The 26,637-nt window shown below is 32.4% G+C and overlaps 1 protein-coding gene across 1 annotated transcript in view; it reads right to left on the bottom strand.

The window, feature by feature from the left end:
- Window positions 1-26,433, bottom strand: part of LOC129945544 (uncharacterized) — a 492,154-nt gene extending 465,721 nt beyond the window's left edge. The window contains exons 1-3 of the mRNA XM_056055356.1: window positions 26,352-26,433; window positions 25,979-26,107; window positions 18,910-19,193 (exon numbers count right to left, since the gene is read on the bottom strand). Of these exons, the coding sequence (XP_055911331.1) occupies window positions 18,910-19,193; window positions 25,979-26,107; window positions 26,352-26,433 (495 nt within the window). The remainder of the gene's footprint in view (window positions 1-18,909; window positions 19,194-25,978; window positions 26,108-26,351) is intronic.
- Window positions 26,434-26,637: the final 204 nt, after the last annotated feature.

Genomic DNA, 26,637 nt, shown 5'->3' on the forward strand with positions numbered 1-26,637 from the left:
TTTTTTTGATAAATCAAATTGAATTTAAATTTTCAAAAACAATCTTTTTTTGCAGGTACATTTTTAAATTTTAAAATACAGAAAATATTTTTGAACTGACTTTTTGCATATGTATGTAAGTAAGCTCGTGAATGCGAATATGCTCAGAACCTTAACTTTCAAGTTTGAACTCAATTGACCCAATGGCTTATGCTGTAGGAGCGTGGGTAGACAGACAGGATAGACGGACGGAACCGTGGGAGCCAGTTTTTTTCGACTTCTCTACCATCGTAATCACGTTCAATAAAAATCTCGAGTTCGAAATTCTTCATGAATGCGATTACTTGCCATATAGTTCCTATATGTAGGAAGTAAAAAGAACATAGAAAAAATGGAACGACACATCTCAATATTTCACAACTAACACTTCCCGGTTAAGTTACGGTAAATAGTAACTTATTTAATACCCATCCCACTTATTTTCATAAACTAGTTCACTAAGTGGATATCAAACTAAAAAAATTAAAAAAAACATTGAATACATCTTAATGTTTATTAAATTATTAACAGAATTGACACCTCATTGCACTGAATAAAAAGTTCAAGTAAAATGATCGGGCCAATAATAAAACGTCCTTAAAACTCAATTTTTACATTTTTGAAATGTCTGTCATAAGAGAAAAAATTGCTACCAATTTTTATTTATATACCTTTTAAAAACCCAATTTACATACAGACATTCGAATTTATTTAAATTGCGATGACATATTAACATGTAGTGCTTTAGATTTTCATCAAGATATTCTCTTTTTGTTTGCATTTTACATAAATAACTTCTTTAAAGACAAACCACAAATTATCAATGTCAGAGCCTACCCGAATTTCATAGAGAATATAAAGTAAAGACATCTTTCATACAAATGCGAGTAAATCATCTGATTCAGGCAATTCCCAAAATTTAATGTCAGATAACATTAAGTTTATGGAAATTAATTCAAATCGTCTTTGTGTACGTCTTATAAGAGCTTATAGACAGACACAGACACAAACACTCTGTTGTATAATATACCATCAATTACACACAATATACGAATGTACACCTAACCTACCCACTTCCATTTCCGCTTCGGCCAAAAACAAAAGTGACACAAATAACTAAATCACCTGCTAAAATATAAATTGCCCTACTTTCACAAAAAAATGACGCAAAAATTATGCTCCCAGAAAAAACCGTGAATATTAACGTACATAAGCCACTCGGTTTTAAATTTATTCATGAGTCCACTTAAGGATTCTGTCTACTACTCCAGAAAAAAGACACAAAAAATACAAAGAGAAAAAAGGAAGCCATACACCAGCTGTCAAAGGTTGCATAAATAAAGATGGCATCATTCTAAGGCAGCGCAATGGCGGCAGCGGCTGGGCGGCCGAAACGGCGGCAGAGTAAAAAAAAAAACTTCTACCTAAAATAGGGAGATATCTATGTGGCTTTTAAGAACTTTCAAGATGATACAACAGGAGCATGTTAATTTTACGGTCAAACTTGACATACCTAATTTTTTTCTTGTTTTTTTTTCTTAGTCAAAAACTTGAATTCAAACTAATTCGAATCCTGACACAAATTTTGTAGACATGTTATTATTCCATGTTTTATATTTTAGGTTAAGTAGCTCCTAGATGTAGGTATCAAATTCTGTGTTTTGAAATCAAGATCATGAGCTTTAACTTTAAGTTAAATATGTTTGAAACAATTTTGTGTGTATATTGAGAATTTGGTTTCACAAAAGGTATATTTGTACAAAATATAGAAAGGGTCCTAGTTTCAAGATAAATTTTATAATAGAAAACAAAGACTTCAGATTCAAAGGTATACAAGAATCCAAATAACTTTAATACCTTAATCCGGTTTATCAAAACTCAAATTTAGGTTTTGTAATGAAAAAACCTAAATTTTGTACTGCCTCGAAAGACCTGAAACTGCAGCATAGTAAATTAAGAACTGATTTAAGGATATTTCTTTTTAATTCTGATTTGGCACTAACAACAATTTCCTGAAACTGTTTTTAATTTAAACAAAAGAAAAGCACGTTCACTGAAAAAGTTGCCTTTAAATGTAATTTTCTAAGATCTTTATGCAGATAATCTCACTTCTCCTGTAAAGGGTTTTTTGTACGCTTTTGATTAGCTTAACCCTAGAAAGATAACCATATTTTATAGACCATAAGTGATACACATGATTTAAACGTCGATTCGACGTTGGCTATCTTTCTAGGGTTAAGATATAATTTGAGCATTACAAAATAAGGGAGGGTATCAAAAGGAGGTGTACATTGGTTTTGAATTCTAAAACATTGCAATGACAGGGAAAGGCAAAATGTGGTAAGTCATTCCATATTCGCGTAGTACGGCTAAAGAGCAAATATCTGTGCTTCACAGTACGGCCAAGGTTGGACTTTTGTTACCATTGCTAACAAAAAATTGTATAGCTGTAATAAAACCATGGTTTTCAAACCAAATTCGGTCTCTTATGCTAGATCGAGATGGTAATAGACTTCTAAACGGTTTAATTGAACTTTTTTCTCATTTCGGAACCAGGTCGTACAAGCAATACGATCGACTAAACGTGAAATGTATTTATCTCAACTAAATTCTTTGTAGACAGAACGATAGTTATAGACCAATCTTCGATGTTGGCAGATGGAAAATTTGTATGTCATCGATAATGAACAGAAAATTTATTTTGCTAACAGTGCCTCCTCAAGCTACTGCCTGTATCACAGATGCTGTGCTTAATAACTTTTATTTTACTTTTAGATCACTCGATATCAGAAGTGGTTACTTACCTACTCACTTAGGTCCTCAGACCTGTTAAGTCCTTTGGGAACCCCTTAAGGAGCGTAGGGCTTCTACTACACCTACGCGCCATCGTGTACGGTTTCCGGGGATGTGTTTCAGCTCCCTCCAACTTTTGCCTAGTGTCGCTGATTCCGCCTCGACTGTCTTGCGCGATGTGCTTCTCGGTAGTCCTGTTCTTCTTCCTTCTTGTGTGAGCTTATTCCTCTGCATTCTTTGGCCTGCAATGCAGTCGATACCTTTTCGAAGAGTATGTCCAATTCATTGCAACTTATGCCTTCCTATTATAGAGTCAATAGGTTTCTGGCCTGTCCTTCTATGAAAGGACCTCATTTGATATACGGTTTGGCCAGAAAATCCTTAGGATGGTACAAAGAAATTTATTCACGAAAGTTTGCAGCTTTCTTGTAATGGTTGAAGTAACCTTCCAAGTGCTGTACCCATAAAGAACACAGATTCAACATTTTTGTGAAATAGTCATAGCTTTGTTTTTAAGTTGATGGAGTTATTCCTCCAAGTTTTCGAGAACATACCTAATGCCGCTTTTACTTTGCCGATGCGGCAAATGACGCCTTTTTCGGTTCCACCTTCGATGGAGACTATACTTCTAAGGGTTTTGATATGATCAACGCAGGAGGATCTGCTTGTTTCTTTGAGCTATGTGCACCGGTCAGCTATTTGGTTATTCTGTAAACGGTCCTGCTGTCACATTTTTTTGCAGCACCTTCTGCTCCTTGCGCCAATGCGTTGATGTAGTTACGCTTGTCACGTAACTCACTACGTGAACCTCTCTTTTTTTCATGTGGTACTAGGACTCCAGCTCAGATCTTTCTTCCCCTTGTACAGCAGTTATTTGAGCCCTTAACTGTTGGCTTTCGTTGATCTTTGCCCAAGATTCTTCCGAAAACCAAGTGTTATTGCTTTCTTCTTTCCAACAGACTATTCTGTCAGCAACTGAAAAGAAAACATTTTTCACAGCATTCTAATGGTTTTCAATGTCGTCATCTACTGTTATGCTGATTTTTCTCATTTCGTGAGACAATTGGTCCCTGAATTGTAGATGGGTCGAAGGATCTTTTAGTCTAGCGATCTTGAATTTGGGGGCTCGTTTTATTCCGTTGGATCTTAGAACTGTACGCATATCTAAGGGTAGCTTTCATTAAATGGAGGTCACGGGCAAGTCCCTTATCGGTGCCTCTTCTGTTTTGGACTTCCAATGGACTGCTTCTAATTCGTTGACTAATCGCGAAGTTCTAATTTTATGACACAGTTTGTGTTCAAACATAGTGCCAGCAATCACAAGGCTATTGGCGTTGCAGAAGTCAATTAACCTACCACCATTACCATTGCAATTGTCGATACCATGAACACCCATCACATGCCCATTGTTGTTACTGCTAGCCTTAGCATTGAGTCTCCCATAACCAAAATAATATCTCCGCGGGGACTGTAAAAGCATTCTTTCTCTTCATCAGATGTGAGCTTCATCTGGGCTTAACACTGACGGGTGACGGGTCGTACTCTTCTCTGAAACCTAGCTTTGATAAGCCTTTCCCCCGGGGCGGGGGCTCCTACGAAATAAGGCTTCTGATTGCCGTTTTTGTAAGGAGTAACCCTACTTCAGCTTCTAGAGCGTTATCAATTATGTTAATCTAATGCTAATGGGCTTATAGAGATGTGTGCAAAAATTTCTCAAGCTGGTATTTCTATTGTGATTATCTTTTGTAACATACATCTTCAACATTTTTTAACTTAAAAATAAATCAATGGAAAAAACGAAGATTCTACGAATTCTCAAAAATTCTCGTTGTTATGATTTCAGGCCAGTTGGAATTCTACCCTTTTTCATAAACTTTCTTACAATAAAAACATTTCCCTGTTTTAATTTACCTACCTTCTTGGCCAACAATAGTCAAATTTGGTAAGAAAATTCGGACGAGTTAGTGATGTAAAAATCGAAACCGTTGTACGTTGATAAAAAAACTCAGAATATTACCTGTAGCGTTTAAACTAGGCATTCCACAGTCGACATAACATCATGTTTTGCATAAAGTCTAACATACGTCTTAATGCATTTAAAGTTCAGTCGACACCAGTCATCAATCACTAGCAACGTAGTATTCTCGCTAATTAGAAATGCATCATTTTATCGACAAAACATTTTTAGAGATGACCCTAAAGTCCACTCGCTGTATTTTCAAATAATAATTTTTTAAATTTGAAACTCGTTGAAAATCCATTTCATCCTAAACGCGTCAGTGTGTTTGCTGCGGCCTAACTTATTCAAAAATGAGCCTCCTGCAATTGTTACAGTGATTGAGTTGCTTTTTTAAGCTTTGGTTAATTATTTTGTGCATCCAGAATAAGAAAATATTGGCGTAAATGATACTTTCAAAAAGACGATGGCGGCAAAAATTAAATGTGGTGACCTTATTATTTCCCAAAGCGGTGATAACAATTGGTCATTTGGAGTTCGTTTATTGGGTCAAGTCTATGGTAATGATTAAAGATCTTATAGATGGAATTTGTGAAGTTAGTAGGATTTATGCATTTATTTCTAAATTCATACAAATAATATTTAACCTCTCTTTAAAAACCTTTTAGCGGAATATTCTGCACAAATTTTAATAACAAGACTTGTCTTTTTTAATTTCTAAAAAAGCAAAATGTCAATAACTAAAAAAATTAAATAAAAGATTCAATACACTTTTAGAGATGATAACAAAATAAAAATAAAAATAATAGATTCCAAGAATATAAGTGCATTTATTTAAACTTAAGCTCGAAAAAAGTAAAAATATACTTTTCCATCTATAAATTTTCAATTTTTCTTTTGAAAGGGATAATTTTATTTACAAACAAAATTTATATGACTGGTTCTTGGAATTGAGTTTTACATTCATAATTTTAGTTTTCCACTGAAAACAAATTTTCTTTTTATTTTATTGATAAGTTACTTTTGGTAATAAATGATTATCAACAATTCATGGATATTTTTTATTTGACTGTAATAAAATCGTGTACTTTTTTTAATATTTTAAAGCTTTATTTTTGTTTCTTTATTTTTAAAAATATTCAAAAATATAAGCTGGAAGTTATTTTAATAGGTTAAATTTATTAAGTATTTAACTTTGAAGTTATTATGGCTCACACATTAAAATATTGATATCATATTCAATTATGACGAAGCTTCAACATCAATATTTGGCCACGAATTGTATTATCGATCCGTAAAAAGGAAGTTAAATAAAATTAACACTCGTCTGAAAAATTAATATATATGTACATAACATGTTCTGTACATTCTCATGTGAATATATTTTTAATATTTAAAAAATTAAAATCAAGAGAAATTCAATTTGTTTGGTATTGAAAAACAAATGGCAGCAGGGTATTTCGTGTTTTTTATCTTTTTCTATCGAATATACAATAATTAAAAAAAAAAACATACGTATAAAATGTTTTGATAATTTTAATAAAGAAAAACCATATTATCGACTAACCTGTGGGCGAAGAGATAAAGCGGAAGCGCTAACTAAATGTAGGCAAGCAATTAAATTTAATTGATTGTTTTGAAAAAGAATCCATTAATTGATTTATAAAATTTAGATGAAAACAGCTCAATTTTTAATTTTCTATGTTTTTGGTATTTGTGAATTGAAAGAGCAAATTTTTTTTTTTAGAAACAATTATGCCAGTAGCAGGATGGCAAATTATTTGTTTCAATTCTAAATGGGTCACCTTTTTCTGGCAAAATAAAAATAAATTTTTTTTTTTTAATTTGGACACAAAATTCAGCTTTTAAGACTTGCAGAGTTCCAGGTATTGGCAAGCCTATATTTGATGGTTGGGCAAAATATCAATATCTTCCTGGATATTTATGTCACACTTTTAAGTGACATTTTTGTTTTTTATTATGAACTTGAATACTCGCGTCTAAAAAATCGACATAACATAGCATAAACTTGATACCAGAGCTTATCAAGGAACTACGAATGTGCCCCAACTTTCATCTTATCAGGATTCCTTTTTTTAGGTTGCCAAATCTTAAAAACCAGTGAAATTTAAAAAATATTGAATGGGTTGTAACTTTCTAGTATACGTACTTTATATGGCGCTTAAAAAAAAAAAAAGGTTGGTATGCATCCCACACTGATAACTTTCCATGAATGCCTGACTGTCGAATATTCTTAATCTTTATTACAACAAAAAAAATATATTCAAAGATAAACGAAATTTGGAGTCAACATCTTTCTTTGTTTTTAAAACTATTGAGCCGAAAACCATTTTTTATCAGTTTTTTGTTGTTCGTGTTTTGTAAACAAAAATTGTCAATTAAAATATTGTAAAAAAATTGATGACATTTAGCAAAAATATTTTTCACATGATAAAATAAGTTTCAGTTCAGTATTTATTTATTTTTAACGAGAATTTTAGTGGAGACCCATAAAACCATTTTCTAAAATTTAATTTGAAAATATATACATAGATTAGATTTTTCTATGAAACAACAAAATTTATCAAACATTTCGTACGTCCGCACGTACGCACGTCCGTACGTTCACGACGTTTTTTTCGTCGTCCATAGCTCAAGAACCAGAAGAGATATCGATTTCCAATAAATTTTGTTGTACAGATAATAAGGCAGAAAGATGCAGATCCCAGAAAGGGCTCTCAAGAAAATCGCGTGGGTGGTTTTTTTACCATAGCAGTTTGAAAAAAAGGTTAAATATAAATATCTTACGAAACCAAAACGCTAGAGACTTGAATTAAATTTTATATAATATATTGTAATGTGATACCAAACAGGTATATTTTTTGAAAAAAATCAATATAACGGTTTTTTTTTTAAATCAATAAAACTGAAAAAAAATTTGTCACCTCCAAAATTTTACGACTGAAATATGATTTCATCTCTAAAACAATTTTGTGCAACTAAGAATAATGCTTTCGACATCTGATAAAATTTTGAAAAAAAATCGAATTGACAGTTTTTTACAAAAAATAAAAACCTAAAAAAAAAATTATAAAAGTTGGTAAAAATTGATTTTCGACTCAAATATCTTTTCAAAACTTTGAGATATTGGCTTTAATTTACTTTAATCTTTCAAAAAATCTTGTTGTCAACATTCAGTTAAAGTTTAAGAAAATTCGAATTGACAGTTTATTTACAAAAAATAAAAACCTAAAAAAATGTATAAAAGTTGGTAAAAATTGATTTTCGACTCAAATATCTTTTCAAAAATTGTAGATTTTGGCTTTTAACTACTTTTATCTTTCAAAAAATATTGTTGTAAACGTTCAGTAAAATTTTGGAAAAAATTGAATTGACAGTTGTTTTACAAAAAATTAAAAACCGAAAAGAAATTAACAAAAGTTGGTAAAAATTGAATATCGATTCAAATCTCTTTTCAAAATCTTGAAAGTTAGACTTCAAACTTATTTTATATTATAAGAAATAATATTTTCAACATTCGATACAATTTTGAGAAAAATCGAATTGACAGTGTTTTTACAAAAAATAAAAACCTTACAAAAAAATTAATAAAAGTTGGTAAAAATTGATTTTCGACTCAAATGACTTTTCAAAACTTTGAGATATTGGCTTTAATTTACTTTAATCTTTCAAAAAATCTTGTTGTCAACATTCAGTTAAAGCTTAAGAAAATTCGAATTGACAGTTTTTTTACAAAAAATAAAAACCTAAAAAAATGTATAAAAGTTGGTAAAAATTGATTTTCGACTCAAATATCTTTTCAAAAATTGTAGATTTTGGCTTTTAACTACTTTTATCTTTCAAAAAATATTGTTGTCAACGTTCAGTAAAATTTTGGAAAAAATTGAATTGACAGTTGTTTTACAAAAAATTAAAAACCGAAAAGAAATTAACAAAAGTTGGTAAAAATTGAATATCGATTCAAATCTCTTTTCAAAATCTTGAAAGTTAGACTTCAAACTTATTTTATATTATAAGAAATAATATTTTCAACATTCGATACAATTTTGAGAAAAATCGAATTGACAGTGTTTTTACAAAAAATAAAAACCTTACAAAAAAATTAATAAAAGTTGGTAAAAATTGATTTTCGACTCAAATAACTTTTCAAAACTTTGAGATATTTGCTTTACTTTACTTTCATCTTTCAATACACTTTGTTGTCAACATTCAGTAAAATTTTGAACAAAATCGAATTGACAGTTTTTTTCACAAAAAATTAAAAACCGAAAAAAATTAACAAAAGTTGGTAAAAATTGATTTTCGACTTAAATATCTTTTCAAAAATTTTAGATATTGGCTTTTAATTACTTTTATCTTTCAAAAAATATTGTTGTTAACATTTAGTAAAATTTTGAAAAAATTCGAATTGATAGTTTTTGTAAAAAAAAAATAAAAATACTGGCTAAAAAATTATTTTATTTTACAGAAAATATTGTTTTCGATATTCAGTGATTTTTATATAAAAATCCAACAGTCCGTTTTTTCATAAAAAACAAAATCTACAAAAAATAGTACGTACGCAAATTTGGTAAAATTGATACGAGTACATATAAACAAACTTTAAAGCAAGACAAATCGACAGACGGGGTGGGAAGTTATCAGTGTGGGTCACATCCCAGCCTCTTTTTGTTTTTTATTATGAACTTGAATACTCTAGTCAAAAAAATCGACATAACATAAACTGGAGTTTATTTTACAAATACCAGTGCTTATCAAGGAACTACAAATGTGACTCTACTTTCGTCTTATCAGAATACCTTTTTTCGGCGGCCAAATCTTAAAAATCAGTGGAAACTTCAAATAAATTTTATTTTAAAGATACAAAAAGCAATTTCAAAAAAAATGTATATCGATTCAAAAAAAAAAAGAAAAAAAATAAGCTGATATGCATTCCACCTCTGATAACTTCCCATCCCTGCAGTTTTAGATGTCCAGAGGCCTCGGGCCAATAAAGAAGCGGAGAAGCCTCCTCGCCTCGTCCTTGCCCCAAATTATTTTCAAAATAAAGTAAACCATTTTTTTCACTCGAGTTTTTTAATAAATAATTTACTGTGAAACCAAGTAGATTCCTTTAGTATTGAACAAACACATATAGATACAAACGGAAAAAATAATTATATAACAATAAATTGTGGGGTTAACGAACGGAATTTTTCGAGCTTTTTTCGCCGAAAAATCGTTGATGATTTCTATTTGATTTATGCTGATTTATAATTTTCATTTTTGAAAAGGAGCGCTCTGCAGTGCAATTTCTTACCATCAAAACCAAATACATTCTCAATGCAATTTCGAGGTTTGGGAATGTAGCTCTGAAATTTTGATTCTCGAGGATTTGGTTGTAAAAAAGTTCCGGCGATTGATCTGTTCCATAGTCTTTTTTCTTTTTGTAAAGGGTGTCCCAAAATTAACGCATGATTTGAATTTGCCGCTATTTGTGCAGTGAAGTTTGGCAACCTTGAAAAAAAAGCAATTTGATAGCTAACAGTATAGGGTTATTAAAAATGGAACGTTACACGATAGTACAACGTGTCTTCTTTATTAAAGAATATTTCAAAAATAGTGAAAGCTTGGCGACTGCAGTTCGAAAATTTCATACAAAATAGTGTTTTAACTTCGTCAACTGTGGAGAGATTAATTGAAAAATTCATGGAGACTGGATCCGTTGGAGACGCCAAACACACTGGTCGTCCAAAAACAAGCCGTTCAAATGTGAATGTCGAAGCAGTGCGTGAGAGTGTTGCTGACAATCCAGGAACCTCAATTCGACGTCGTGGACAAGAATTGCAAATTTCAAGAACCTCTCTACAGCGTATAATCACCAAAGATCTGTGTCTTCATGCTTACAAAATTCAATTAACACAACAATTGAAGCCTAATGACCATGGACAGAGAAGAGAGTTCGTTGAATGGATTATTGAACACCAACAAATGGACCCTGATTTTTCGAGCAAAATCATCCTAAGCGATGATGCACATTTTCATCTTGATGGCTTTGTCAATCGCCAAAATTGCCGCATTTGGGGTTCGGAGAACCCACATGTGATTGTCAAAAACAAATGCATCCACAACGCGTGACTGTGTGGTGTGGATTTTGTGCTGGAGGCATAATTGGGCCATTTTTTTTTGAAAATGATGCTGGTCAAGCAGTGAATGTTACTGGTGCTCGATATCGCGACATGATTACACAGTTCTTTCTGCCAAAATTGGATGATATTGATGTGTCCAATATGTGGTTTCAACAAGACGGTGCCACATGTCATACAGCCTGAGAAACAATTCAATTACTGCATGAGACATTTCCAGGTCGTGTACTCTCTCGTTTCGGTGATCAAAATTGATCGTGTGATTAGACTTCTTTTAATGGGGTTATTTGAAATCACAAGTCTATGTCAACAAGCCCAAAACCACCCGTGCATTAAAGGAGGAGATTCAACGCTGCATCAACGAAATTCAGCCATAATCATTTTCGGGTCTTGCAACATCTTGTTTGTAGCGCTGAAAGGTTCCAAGATATCGTTCCAAAATGTTGCAAACAAAGCGAGACCACGATGTCTTTTTGATCTTAATTGGAAAATATGCTGGTTAGAGCTTCTTCGATTTCCAAAATGATTAAGGCTTTCTTAGCTTCAGCTCGACAAGACCAAGGAGTGTCGCTGAGCTTTTTCAAAACAAAAAACTGGCCGCTTTTCTTCTCCGATAATTGTTCAATCAGAATTCAGTGCTGTACTGGCTGTGAAAAAAGGGTACAAATTCTGCACGAATCCAAAGAATTGAATGAATTTATGGACAAATTACCAATTAGTCAATAATAATTGATTTTTCCAAGAGTTGAAGAACACCGATTCTTTAAATTGTCGAGGCACAGAATCGAATACTCAACCTCCGAGGTTACGGGCAAGTAGCACCCCACTCAGCTATTAAATGATTGGGGTTTTGATATTTCACTGATTGCCTGGTTGGAGTGAACAAATATAGATCAATGATTTCTGTTATTTAAGTTTAATATAATTAAATAATCATGAATGTACAAAGTACTGTAGACTGTAGGTTAAGCTAAAAAAGCAAAAAAAAAAAAGATATCAAAGGAAAAAATGTTTACTAGTGTTGATTAGTTGGAATTTAAAACAAAAATGTTTAAAAGCCCCTATTATGGGGGCCCCCGTTTGTGGAGTTCTTTCGCCCAGTTTGCCCTCCCTTAAATCCGGCTGTCTGTCAAATATTCTAAAAGTTTATTACAATAAAGAGAAGAATGTATTCCGAGAAAAACGAAATGTTCAACATTTGTCTATGTTTTTTGAGTCGAAAACCATTTTTTTTTCAGTTTTTTGTTGTTCGTGTTTTGTAAACAAAAGTTTTCAATTGAAATATTGCAAGCAAATTAATGACTTTTAGCAATAATATTTTGCATATGATAAAATAAGTTTCAGTTCAGTATTTAATTATTTTTAACCAGAATTTTAGTGAAGACCCAAATTTTACCAATTATAATATCATTTTTCTAAAATTTCATTTAAAAATATTAATAAGATTTTTCTATAAAACAACAAAATTTATCAATCATTTTGAAGTCAATCAATCGAACATCAACATTTACTAATTTTTTGAAGTATTTTTTTAGATTTTAATTGCTATGAAAAAAACTTACTGTTGGACGGTAATTAAAATTGTACTGAATGTTGAAATTAGCATTTTATAGGATGATTTTAGCTTGAATCCAATTTCTTTAATTTTAGACAAGATGCACGCGTCTTAAATCAATTTTGACCCAACTTTTTGTACTTTTTTCTTCAAGGTTTTTATTTTTTGTAAGGAAACCGTTACTTCGTGTAGCTCAAAATTTTACCAGGCGTAAAATTATTGCGGAGGCTATATCATTTTCGCTCGTAATATTATCGAGGTGACACCAATTTCGGATTTAGAGAGGGGATCGTAGGGGTCATGACCTCCCCCCCTACTTCAATTCCATCTTATCTTTGTATGCTCATAAATAGTGAACATTGAAGTGATTTTTACTTGCGACAAATAGGAACTATGTATACGGCAAGTATAAATTTCGAATCAAACATGACATTGAAAAGTTAAAAACAGTGGGTCCCCTATTCCATCCATCTGCCTGTCTGTCATGCCCCCTAAAGCCTAAACCACTGTGCCTATTGAAACTAAGCCGTTTAGCTTAAGGCGTTTTTTTTCGTGTTTGAATACTAACAGCTGTCCACACACAAATTTTTTGGTGTTAATTCGAAAATTATATTTTTTTCAAAAATGAACCGATAGATTTTTTAGAGCTTTATCTAATTTTTTTCATAATTCGTCATCTTTTTACAAGAAAAACATATTTTGGTATTGCTCCAGAGGAGTACCCCTCATAAAGCCATTGTTTTGTTTAAAATTAATAAACTTATTCAGGTTTCATAAATATTGTCTTTCAATGCAAGCTCTTGTCGATGGCCAAATTTTCAAACTGATGATGATTTTTAATGAACAAAAATGTCATATTTTTTCTTTTAATGGCATCCGGGTATATATTTCTTTCAAAATTGATTTTCTGCTGAATAAAACTTTTAAGGTCGTAACAAATTAAAGAAATCTACATTTTAAAGGGAATTTGCTTTAGATGTTCTATAACTGAGATTTAAACACGAGTTTCAAGAATAAAATTGTCCCAAAAACATCAAAAGTGACACTTTTGTTAAACTAATACCTAATTGAAAAACTAAATGCACCCCTTTAAGATGAAGCATTAGCTCGAATCTTCGAGTAAGCAGACTGGTAGGGATGGGAATTCTAGACTCCCGAAAATTGAGTCCGAAAAAACTACGTCAAAAAAAAAAAAAACAAAAGTGCTTGATATCAGAATCTTTCTCATTTTCTGGGTTTTGGAATGGCAACAAAAAAGAATATATTTTTTTTGGAAAAAAGCAAAGTTTCAAAACAATTTCATACATTTATCCATGAAAGCAATAAAAACCCTCTAAACTATTGGTTTTTTTGTTTTGCTCTTAAATATGACTTTAGAAAACTCTTAGAATCTTAGAATGCTATCATATGAAGAAAGTTTACTAAATTAAATAGTTAGACTATAACTTGTTGGACAATAGCGTTCTAAAATAATTTAATAACTAAAGTTGTCACTTTAGCCCTTGGAATGTGCACATTTAAGGTTAGGATGTACACTATGTGATTTAAATTTTGCTAGCCTTCTTTAAAGAACATTTTTAAGCGGTAAGTAAAAACTTGTCTATATGTTAAGTGCGTGACCCCCTGATTAAAAATCTGGATCCGCACTTGGGTGACATACATTTTGTTTAATTTTTGGATTTTTAAAAAAGTACATTAATCTGGTATCACTTCTCATTATTCAATACAAAATATAATTTAAGTCGCTGCGTTATTGGCTTGTGAGTTATTTGGAATAAATGAAAATGTTCACTTTTTACTTACGACATAAGAACTATATGGCAAGGTTTGCATCCGTAACAAATTTAGAACTCGAAACTGCACAAGGTTAGAAAAGTCGAAAGTGAGTCTCCAAATTCCGTACGTCTGACTGCCTATCTGTCTGTGCCCCTACAATATAAACCATTGGGTTCATTAACTTCAAATGTTGAAATTAAGGCTTTTAGCCGATTTGCGTTTGGTGTGTTTTTTCAGTTTTGAAGTCGAAAACTATCAGTATTCCCCATAAAAACTTTTTGGTCAAAAATTGAAATTTAAAATTTTCTCAAAAACAAACAGATAGATTTTTATTAAATTTTCAGTATATTTGTTTTTTACTTGGCTTGGCTACTTTCCACAAAAAAACATATTTTTGTATTATTCGACAGGACCGATTTCGAGGAGTTCCGATATCAGGGCAAGTTATGAATGAAAAGGTAAAATTTTTTCATGACAATCTAAACATAGCCTCTGACTATGTATACTCTTAAAACTGGCTAGAAAAAATTTAAAACCGGTCATTTAAAAAGAGAATTTAAGCAATGAGAAAATGTGCAATGCTGATGAAACCAGCTTTTTTTTTTAATTCTGGAAATTTTGGCCCCAAGACACTTTGTGGAATGTAAGAAATGGAAGAAACGATTCATAGATTTAAGTTAATGATAGATAGATAGATAGATTTTTATTACTTACAATTGTAAAAAAAATTCAATAGTTTCGGTTACATTTCATTGGAATATAAATTTGGTAATAAAAGTGTAATGCAATGCCGTCTGCAAGATTGACTATGTGTTTTCAAATTATGTTCAAAGAAAATGTTCACTATTTAACAAAATGTAAACGAACAATTGCAAGAATTATATAAAGATGCAAATAAGGCTTTCAGTTTAGCTAAAACAAAAATAAATTTCTTAATAATTAAAACATTATTTTAAGACAAAAGAATTAACAGCTTTTAGTTTGGCAAAAACAAAATTACAGTTGAGTAAAACTTGGATTCAAGATTACAAAAATGAAGAACTTTTAGTTGATTGATTTTTGAAGATAATTTGATTAATTTTTCCAATTGTCACCATTTAAAATTGTCAAAGTAGAGGACTCTAAGTTCTTTATAAACTGGGCATATTGATAAAAATGAAAAGTATCTTCTTTTGAATTCAAATTGCCAAGGGTGCAATGTGTAGTGGATGCACCCTTATAAGGTGAGCCGTTTAAATTAAGTTCCTCACTTCTTGTTTTGCAGATTAACGAAATTTCCCTTGTACTTTATTCATCACTAAAATAGTTATGTAGAAGATCATGTTTCAAATCGGGCTAAATGACTCTGTTGATTGAAGATGACATTTTTTTGTAAATTTTCATTTCGTTGCTAGATGTCGACAGCCTGTAATAACCCGTAGAGTTGTTCTTTTAGTACTATTAAATTAGTATTTTGGAGAATTAGATCAATTCCACACTTCGTTGCCCATTGTCTCCATTCTCCTATCCCCTCCGCTTTGGTATCTATGATGTACTTTGCTATTGCCAATTGAATTCTATTTGATCTATGTGCCAGTACTTTCAAGATGTAGTCCTCAAAGTGGAGTTTTAGAGTATGAATAAAAAGAGCAGTAAGGCCGGTTTCTATTAGTAGATCATAGTTTGGAATGTTGAATGGTAAGTAGAAAAGCCGTTTGAGAAAGTAACGTTGAAGTTTTTCTACTTCTTCGTGTGACTGATATCCCCATATTTTAAAGCCGTGGCACATAACAGAGTGCATTACAGCAACAAATACATTGTACTTATCTGAGGTTGTTACAACTTTGCTGTTCATAACATCTTTCCATGACACGATAATCATACTTTTTGATGCTATCACTTTTTTTTTTTGAGGTCAGGTTAACATCATATTAGATTTTAAAAGTGTTGCAAGGTATTTGTATTCTGTCACTATTTCAATGGCCTCACCATTAAAGAACCACTTTTCATTCGATTTAAGTTTTGATTGTGTATTTCTTATTATAATTACTTTAGATTTTTCTAGATTAACCGTTAATTTCCAGACTTTACAAAAATCAACAAGCTTATTTACCTAAAAATCATTAATTTTCATTAAAAAACTTCAAGTTCAACACCTTGAAAAAAGAAGTTTTGACATGAAATTCAAAATATTATAACTCTTGGATAACCGTCCATTCCACCACGACGTTATGAATCTCAAAATTACTAATATACTTATAAAGTAATTTCCACCAATCTGTACATCTCTCCTTCAGCTCATGGATTAAGTTGTCATTCGAAACCCAAAGTTCCATTATCGCAGACATTAATCGAAAGCTGCTAGCAAGCTGAGAAAACAAGACAATTTTTTCCAAATTGCTTAAAATCAAGAATGCTTTTGTGTTTCTAAATCCTGGAAATTCGATATTACCGATGCTTCGAAAATTTGTCAACACAATTTTCTGAGCTGTTGTGAAACCTTTAAAGTTAGTAAGTACGTAATATACTTTATCCCGAAAATTAGGGAGATGGTAAGATTTGCCGAAATCAACAAAGTATTTATTTCATCGTATGCATTGCATGCATGCAACTTTCTAAGAACAAGATGCAATTGACAAGATTCCAACAATTATGGAATTCGGAGAAAATTTTGATGTCAATGAGGACTCGGCGCTCAAAGCGAGTTTTTTCAAAGGACGAAGTTATGGAGTTAATAAATAACTCTACATTCTTTCTGATCAATCCGTTGCTGTGGAAATTCAAAAAATTCTAATGGTTGATGTTCTATAGAAGTTCTTCACTTTTGAGTTTTTAAGAAAAACAAAACCTTATTCACCGAATTAATTCAAAGAAAAATAAAGAGTAAAATTTCAAAGGCAAACTCCACTAAAAGAATTTTTTAGTTTTTCTTTAACTTCGTAATAAATAATCTTGTGATTTTGTAATCTGTATAAAAACATATTTACTGCAGTTTCAAGTTTTTTTTGAATAAAAAACATACTATCCGGGACTTTCTATTATTTGTAATTAGCTCGGTTCCGACTATCATGACGTTGAAAATTAACATTTTTAAAACGGTCAAAAACTAACGTTTTTTTATGACACAATTAAAAAAAGCAAACTTTCAAAAATGTATACCACTTATTCTAAAATTGAATTTGTTGGGTGTTTTTGGTATTTTTAATTTAAGCTTCATCAAGTTTTGCAATACATCTTAGGTCTTATATTTGAGAGATATAAAACAAGCTGGCTTCAATATTATGTTTTACTCCTCGTTATTCTCCTCGCTATAAAGTTTAAAAACGACTATACCAATCTAACCTCAAGTATTCTTATTTTTTTAAAGGAAGTTAAGTTTTTATTTCCAATTGTTTTTATTTTTTTATTTTTTTTTTTGCGTTGTGAAATTCTGAAATTGGGATTGTACGACCGGCTATTAAAATGCTGTGTACTATTCTTTCGCTGTTATTTCAACAATTTAATAGTTTCACCTTTAATAAACTTCAAGAAATGTTATGTTTTTATGTTTTCGTAAAGGTGAATATAAAAACATTGATAGTGGGTGATAAATCTCACATAAACTGTTTTCGCGCTCACCCGGAACTATATTATATATTGTGTAAATTAAAATAAAAGTCACCGCACATAATTTTAAGTACCAAGATAAACCATTTCCAGCAGCTTGTCAAAGGTCCTTCCTTTTTATAGCTACTCCAAATATGTTAATCTAAACACTTTAGGGCAATAAACTATGACCCCTTTATACAAAAAGGTCTTGACATGTAGGTAGATAATTGAACCAAAACAAAAGTGTTAGACCTGATTCACATTTTAATATATCTGATAATATTTGTTCAACTATAAATTGTGTGACACTTAAATCTATAAACAAAGTTTCATTTATGTAAATTTTAACACAAGGGTAGTCAGCAGAGGCAAAGGACGAAGGCTTTTCATTGAATTTTTATTTTTTTGATCACCCTCATAAAAGTCCAGTCGTATCGTATATGTAGATGGTTTTCTGTATTTTGGAGGTTGTGCCATGCCAAATATTCGAATGAAGCTATCGAAATAACAAAATTCTGAAACTCTGTAGATAGGTATAGGTGGTAAATAGGGCAAAATTGTACATGAATTCTCAGCACAGTGATGCTACGATGATATAAATTGAGGCTGGCCGGGTCGGGCCAGGTGAAGAGATAGAAGTAGTATATCGGCAGGACGCGATCGACAATAAATAAATTTTCTTGCAAATTGGATACACAAACTGTCGGCACGTAATTGGTGTTTGTAATTCACATTTATCAGCATTACATCGATGTCTGGATGTTGATACTCTTGCTGGGTCCTTTATAAAACAACAAAAACAACACACAAAATATCAAAAACAAAAACCAATGAGCAGCTTCCAACAAATAGCTAAAGCAACATCACACAAATCATACGAAATTCAATTGATTTGCTTTTATGTACGTACACTAGGTACTCGCAGGACTATAGTATGTATATGACTGTATGTGCCTTTTTTACACTTTGCGGACTAAAAACTCAACTCTCTACCACCGCCGCGCCGGCCGGCCTCATCGCCGACACAACCGAACCCCTTAAATCCCCCAAAGAACCCTCCAAAAGCACGGTAAATATTAAAATCACAATTTACGTACCTGAAGGGCATTGGGCCACATACAATTCTCCGGACTGTTAGCGTCCTGCCCATCCTGGTGCTGCTCCTGCTGTTCGGTGACAGTGGTTGTCGTAGATGTACTATTCGTATTTGTAACTATAGATAGTCCAATGGCAGCATTAGCGATGGCACCGACATATCGATTCGCTGGGACAACTTGTGTGGGCGAACCAAATGTCGAACCGCGTAGCAAATATTTCGATTTGGATCTTATTTGAGTTGGGTGATTATCTGTGGGGCAGAGTTCATCGATTGCGATACCATCTGAAAATAGAAAATATATAAATTAAGTATATTTTCAATGAACTTATCAATAGATTTAGGTTTTTGCTCCATTCCACATCCACCCAGTAAATGAAATTAAATTGTATAGGTATTTGAAGTAGATGATGATATTCAGAGTAACTTATCTTAATGTATCTATTTTATCAATATACGAAATAAAATATATCTATTCATTTACATATATTAGCATAGCTTTGGAAAGATTCAAAAACAAAAAGGTTTTCCAATAGGAACGAGGTGATCTTGACAGTTCGTGGCGGCCATATCGTTTCTTTTATATCTTCTTTTAATCAATCAATAAAGCGAAATCATTACAGCACGGCAAGTCAAAAAAATCATCTTTTGCGATAATGCCCATTATTGGAAGAAAGGGTACGTGCAAATGATACTGACCAGGCAATGACCGTCAACGGCTATGGGTCGAAGATCACAAATTTCTTGTGTCCTGAACTGGATGATAAGAACATATGGTTTCAACAGGATAGCACAGAGTGCCTTACAGCTCAAGACATAATCGACATTCTGTGTCATGGTTATCTCGTGCTAAGGCGAAGACACGTGACGTAAATCGTCCAACTAGATCGTGTCATTTGACTTTTTCTTGAAGGGCTTTCTTAAATGGAAGGCACATAGGAATAGGAAAATAAAATCGGGATAGATTGTGAAAGTGTAGGAAACTATAGGGGTAACTTAATAATGAGAAGAATGAAAGCATAACTCCAGAAAAATGGAGAATATTGCAGTTGTAGTGAGGAATACTCAGTTTAGCAATTTCTCGTCGATCATTCAGATTCAGAATTGTTGAAAAATCATCTTTAGTAAAGAGAGTTATTATTATCTTGGGGGTGCATAGTTGTCTGAAAATTCAAGAGTGATTAGTGAAAAGCAACAATTTTTTGTGATTTACATAAAACCTTTTCGTTTTTTCCCTAGACCATAAAAATGGAATTCGTTATCAAGGACATACACCCGAGAAATTCAGGATTGGTCTTCGAAAATTTTGATACTGATATGATACTACAACTGTAGTTCTGGGGGCGATTTGACTAACATTATTTTGATCTTTACGAAAAATAAGAGATGGTGCGAGATTTCTTGATAATAAGACAGGTTTTAACCGTCTTAACAATGAACTTAAACAAAATCTGTTTACAAACGTTTTGTCAATCATGACAAAAGTTTTTGAAACACTGAAACTTAAAAGCACCATCAGTTTCGATCCAGTAGAAACATTCCACGACAGACCAAGTGCATCAAATTACAGTTGTGGTTAATAAGACACTTCTAGAAAAACAAGTATGTCCAGCTTTATTCTTAGATGTTACTCAAGACGTTCAAAAGGATTGGTACTTGAAACTGGAGGGTAAACTACATAGGGGCTTTCTGAGGTATTATTCCAAAAAACTGAAATCTAGTATTACGAACCAACCCTTTAGAATACGGTACGACCACAATTATTTAGAACTAAAGAACCAGGTGTACCGCAAGGAAGTGTCCTAGGACCAACGCTTTATCTTTTCTCTACAAGGGATATTTCATTGGGTAACAACGCTATCTTGGCCACGTTTATTGGTGATCAAAAGGCTACTTACTTACTTACTCTAATATTGCTGAATGTCTTTGAATAAACTATGAGGCTGCAGGAAAAGAATGAAGTATTTTGAGAAATAATAAATGCACCTTGGTATATAAGAAATAGCGATCTACATTGTATTCTTCAAATTTAAATGGTTTCGGAAATGGTTAGAAAATATCCTGTATCACACAATCAAGGACTGCAATATATCATACCAACTTCGGAATGTAAAGCCCTTCTGGGAATGCCCATCAGTTTACCCTTGAGCCCAACTTCGGACGTAATATGAAGTACAGAGGTTCTTTTTTAGCCGAACTACGCGAATGTGGAACGCCTTGCACGCTCTATCTTTCCCTGTCATTGCAATGTTCAGAAATTTAAAACCAATGTTCACTGACAGCTCCTATCCAACCCATCCCTCTTTTCCTAATGCTTACACTGTGTCTTTGGCATATTAAAGGTATAAAAAACCATTTTAGTGTTTGCTAATTGTAAAAAAAAAAAATCGTTGTTCCAGTGAATGAAACCACAAGAGAGGCTATCGACCTTTGATTGACAGCGATGTCAACATCAAGAAGATCCTCAGTGCTTTGGACAAGCCAGGCGAGTGCTCATAGTAGGAAGCCAAAGAGATAGTCATGGAGAAATTGCAGCCCATCATAACAGCTTCAGTGATCGCTCTGGATGAGAGTGATTATGGTGCGAATGTGTAACTAGGAATTGACCTTTTCTGCTCCGGCCATAAGGACCTACACGAAATCGTTCAGAATCTTCTCAGCCCCGCTTATAAGCTTCTTGGACGGCCACAATATATGACGATTCTAAAGGCACATTTGGTCAACAGAAGCGTAGTATTTAATTTTTTTTTTTTGAAATTAATCTTTATTGTAACAGTTTTGTTTGTTGTTGATTCTATGATATATTTTCTGGACAATTAGCTTAGTGAATTTTTCGGACCGGTTGAAGTGAATTAACAAAGAGGATAGCTGCCGCCAAGAGAGCTGGTAGTTCTTGTTGGTTCATGTCGTGAGCCTATTCTACCTGTCCCCAGAACTTCAGTTAAAACTCTTCTTAGAGACGAGCTAGTGTTACGGACTTGTCTGCGCTGATATGCTGCTCTATCACAGCACAGGAAAGGCTTATCGGTGTCGGCTGCAAAGACAAATCCTTAGGAGAATGTTTGCACTTCAAGAATACCATATTGAACATCTTCACCGTGTGAAAGGAAGTACTTGCATATTTTCATCTTATGCGCGTGGTGATATACAGGGAGTTTTTTGTATTTTCGTATCGAAACGTTTGTTAAACCACTCAATGACAAGATCAAATTCGTTTTTTGGAGCTTGTATAGAGCTATGTCCTCCTGAAAATCAACTTGATAAGTACGAGTACATACATAGTAGTAGTTGTACCCGTGGCATGACGGTTAGTGCGTTGGACATGGAAGGGGTCTTGGGTTCAATCCCTGCCTGTGCCACCTTAATTTAAAAAAAAAAAATAATTTTCGAGGGTACTGCCTCTTGCAAGGAATTGACAAATTCTTCAAGAGTAATTCTTGTCATGAAAAAGTGCTTTCTCAAATAAGCCGTTCAGATTCGGTCTAAAATTGTAGGTCCCTTCCATTTCTGACACACAGGAATGGTTGAGAGTTGTAAGTCACTAGGCCCTGGTTACCAACGGACTGTTGCGCCACACAATTTAATTTAATTTAAGTACCTACATAAGGCTAAAATTTGTATCTTGCATTTCTAGATCCTTTAGTACATTGCAGAGTATATCATTCCGAAATGTTGTTTGAAATACTAATCATAGTTTACTAATATTTTACGTTCCCAAAAAGTGCTGGTACGAACCTGCATACAATATTTAGATATATACATAGCTTCCTATTAATTGAATTTTTATAACAAGCTGACCTTTGTCATATTTCTTTGTCGATAACGATTTTCAATTGCATCAAATAAAGCTTTTCTTTTCTTTCGAAGTTCCAGGATTGAACCAAAGTTTAGCAAAAGGTTTGTTCAACTTTCTTTTTATGTATTAAAATCAATTTGAATTGGTGACGTTTTTAAAAGTTTTTACTCGCACATTTTTTCATCAATACAAAATTTGACAGCCGGTGTCAAACAAATTTAAATGTCGAAAACTTTTTGCCGAAAGCCCGGTTTTGGGTTTGGTGTGAAAAGGCTATAATACTTAAGTTGAAAACCATTTCTTATCAGGTTTTATGGTTTCTGTAGGTTTTCGTGTTTTTTTTTAATAGTTGTCAGTAAAATTTTTCTAAAAAATTAATTAAAAATTACGAACAATACTTGTAATATGATGAAAAGATTTGTTAAATTTAGTACCGAATGAAATCATTTCGAAGACAATACTTTCATTTATTCACGAAATATCAACAATTGAATAATGTTGTACAATGTTTTTTTTTTATGTTTTTAACTGTTGGGAAAAATTGTCAATCGATTAAAAACATTATTCTTCGTTACATAAAATTATTTTGGGGATACAATTGTTTTTTGTTCGTAAAATATTCGGGGTGACAAGTATTTTTGTTTGCAGTTTTTTTTATTTATAAGAAAAAACGTTAGTTGAATTGTTTTCAAAATTGTATTGCTTTGGTATTACGTCACAATATATACGATATAAGATATAATTCAAGTTGCTAGTGAGTTTACTAAATTTTAACCGTTTTTTTAAACCACCCACTCAATTTCCTTTACAGTGATTTCTGTATTATTATCTGTATTACTCGTTCTTGAGATATGGACGGCGAAAAAAGCTTCTTAAACCTACGCACGCACAGACTTTTGTCTAAAAATCTTTTATTTAGACTCTATTGTCCTTGAAACGTCAACATTTTAATTCGACAAATCGGTTCGATTACAATAACTTTCTATGGGGAGTTAAAAATCATTTCTTGATCTGTCATATATTGTTCCTGATGGTGGTTTTGATGTGTTAAAAGTCACATTCTACTTGGTACCAATTTTTAGATACAATTACAATTTTTGTCAATTATGTTCTATCAATCTTTGAGAAAAACTCCCAAACAGATACTATCTTTACGGACTTTGCTAAAGCCTTTGACAGAGTAAGCCACAAACTTCTTCGTCATAAACTTGGATGTCTAATTGTCTAGGATTTCACTCAAACCTCTTTAAGTGGATAGAATCTTATTTAACAGATCGATTGCAGATTGTAAAAATTGAGAGTTCTTTTTCAGACTATATTCATGTTCCTTCAGGAGTTCCGCAAGGTAGCCACAACGGCCCTTGTTATTCCCTTTATTTAATAATGATATTTCTGAGATTTTTACAAGTTCTCAGTGCCTTTTATACGCTGATGACTTAAAGCTTTATAGAAAAATAGATACTTGTCAAAACTGTATCCTTCTTCAAGACAATTTTTCTAGACTCTCCGAATGGTGTGATTTAAATTCTCTGCATTTGAACGTATCGAAATGCCAAGATATCATTTATTTTAGCTACGGTTTGCAAGATGAAACTCTGCAACGAGTCATTCAAAAAAAAGATATAGGTGTTATCCTGGCTGATAAATTAACATTTAAATCGCACATTGATTTTTCAGTAAGTAAGTCGAACTCTATGCTAGGGTTCATAAAAAGAAATGCCCGTGAATTTTCAGACATTTTTACGTTATGCAGCCTTTTTTTTCTCAATGGTAAGGTCGATCTTAGAGTATTGTTATGTGGTTTGGAACCCATATTATTTAACGGCAGTAGTTAGAATCGAAAAAATGCAAAAAAGGTTTAAAAGGTATGCTATCTCCAAACTTAATTGGAATTTGGAAATGTCCAGTTACAGTAGTCGATGTTTATTAGTTGGGATTAATACTCTCAAGTTTCGCAGGAAGTTCTTTTCAATTATGTTTGTTCGGGACATTCTCACATCTCAAATCGAATGCCCATTTCTGTTAGAAAAAATTGGTTTTCATGTTCCCCTAAAAGATACTCGTTCCACTGTTTTATTTCATGTACAATTTCATCGGACAAATTATGGTTACATTAAGTTACATCGTAGTATCAAGGCGGCAAACTCAATTTGTCAAAACGTAGATTTTTTTGAAAATTGCTCAAGAGAGTCTTTTAAACATAAAATTGTATCTCTTTTATTGAATAATATATAATATGTATCTGTAAATTTCAATATTTAAATAACATTTCATTATCGCTATTTGTTAATTTAAATTTCATATGCATTTATTTAAATCTTGTTTTTCGCAATTATTTCAAAAATTGTTATTTCTAGTCTGTAAGAGTTTCTGATTGACTAATAAACTAAACTAAAGTAATAATTGTATTTACATACATAAATGCAAAACAGAATAAAAAAACACAAAACAAATAATGTGCGTATTCAATATTCCCTTTAGGCATAATATGTAATATTTCCCTTTAAGTTTAATTGGGTCCATTGATAAATAAAGATTAAACAATCGAAACTAAGAAATTCCTTTCAATGAATTTATTTTTATTAAAATCCATCCATAAACAAAGAAAATAACCTTTATGCACTTAAAAAAAAAACTACAAAAAAGAAGCTTTTTATCTTGCCCGAAGAATTTTATTTTGTTTTTTGTATTGGCAATATGCATAAAGTTATGTGCATGTATTGTGTACAATGTTCATAATATGAACAGCCAATTTTAATTGATAAAATTCCTTGCCTTTTTGTTTCTTGCCAAGCTACAGAAAACACAAAAAATAATTACGCCTTTTAAAGAGCTTCCCAATGTTGATGATGATGATGATGGTAAAAAATTAAAGCAACAGCACCAACGAACGGACTAACGATGACACAAATGTTGTTGCTTTCATTTATGGTGCTTTTTAAGGTTTGGTTGGTTGGGAAGCGAAGGGAAAAAAGGAATGTTCGACTTCGCGGACTTAAAAATCAACATTTTTCGCTTGAAATTCCATTCCATTCATATATCTACTTCCCTATCCCTATCCTATCCTTATATATGTACATAGATACAACTCACTTCACTATATAAATATAAAAAGACATATGTAGCTATACACCACGGCTCTTGCACTTGAGTGAATGGATCTTTTCCTGCTGCTCTTGTGGAAAAAGGACCAAGATTAATAAATGAAAATTATTCAATATCGTCGGTCTTTCATAGTCTTCGATTTATATACATATATAAATTGAATACTCACCTTTGGCTATGAACTTATTGTACTGCGCGAATTCAATGGATATGCTGGTTCCCCTGGGGCATGAGATTATTACTTGATCCGTGTCACAAGCTGCCTTCTGATATGTCCTCAATGTGGCCGATAAAAGAGCTTCATATAGCAGAACAAAAACAAAAAAATCAACAGGACGAATGCACAAAATATTCACAGGATATTAATCGCATTGGTGCGGCGACGAAGTGGCGACCGTTCAGAGAGCAAAGCAGCAGTAGGCATCACACATTTCACGAAATTTTCAATTTTTATAATTATTTTTTGAAAAAAAATTCATTTTGTTAATTCAGAAATGCACAATGGAGCGTAAAAATCATGCCATAAAAATAGTTCCAAATACGGCCAATATCAAGTTGGTATACAGTACGCGGGTATAGAGTTGCAGGCAGCATCATATCATCAAGTGTTGTTATTGGTGACATTTGTCCATTTAAGGACATGCATAAATGAGCATAGATCAGGTATTTACACATGCATGCAGTTGAAGTCAATGATTTCGATGATATTCAATATAAATACATAGTTGATTTCGCATTGGGCGCCATTTATGAGGCGGCAGGAAAGTATGTTTTTTGGTTGTGCAGGGATTATATATTTAGCCATAGTCAGATTGAAAATCACAGTCA

Source organism: Eupeodes corollae, chromosome 1, assembly GCF_945859685.1.
Source record: "Eupeodes corollae chromosome 1, idEupCoro1.1, whole genome shotgun sequence".
In the NCBI taxonomy this organism is placed as follows: domain Eukaryota; kingdom Metazoa; phylum Arthropoda; class Insecta; order Diptera; family Syrphidae; genus Eupeodes; species Eupeodes corollae.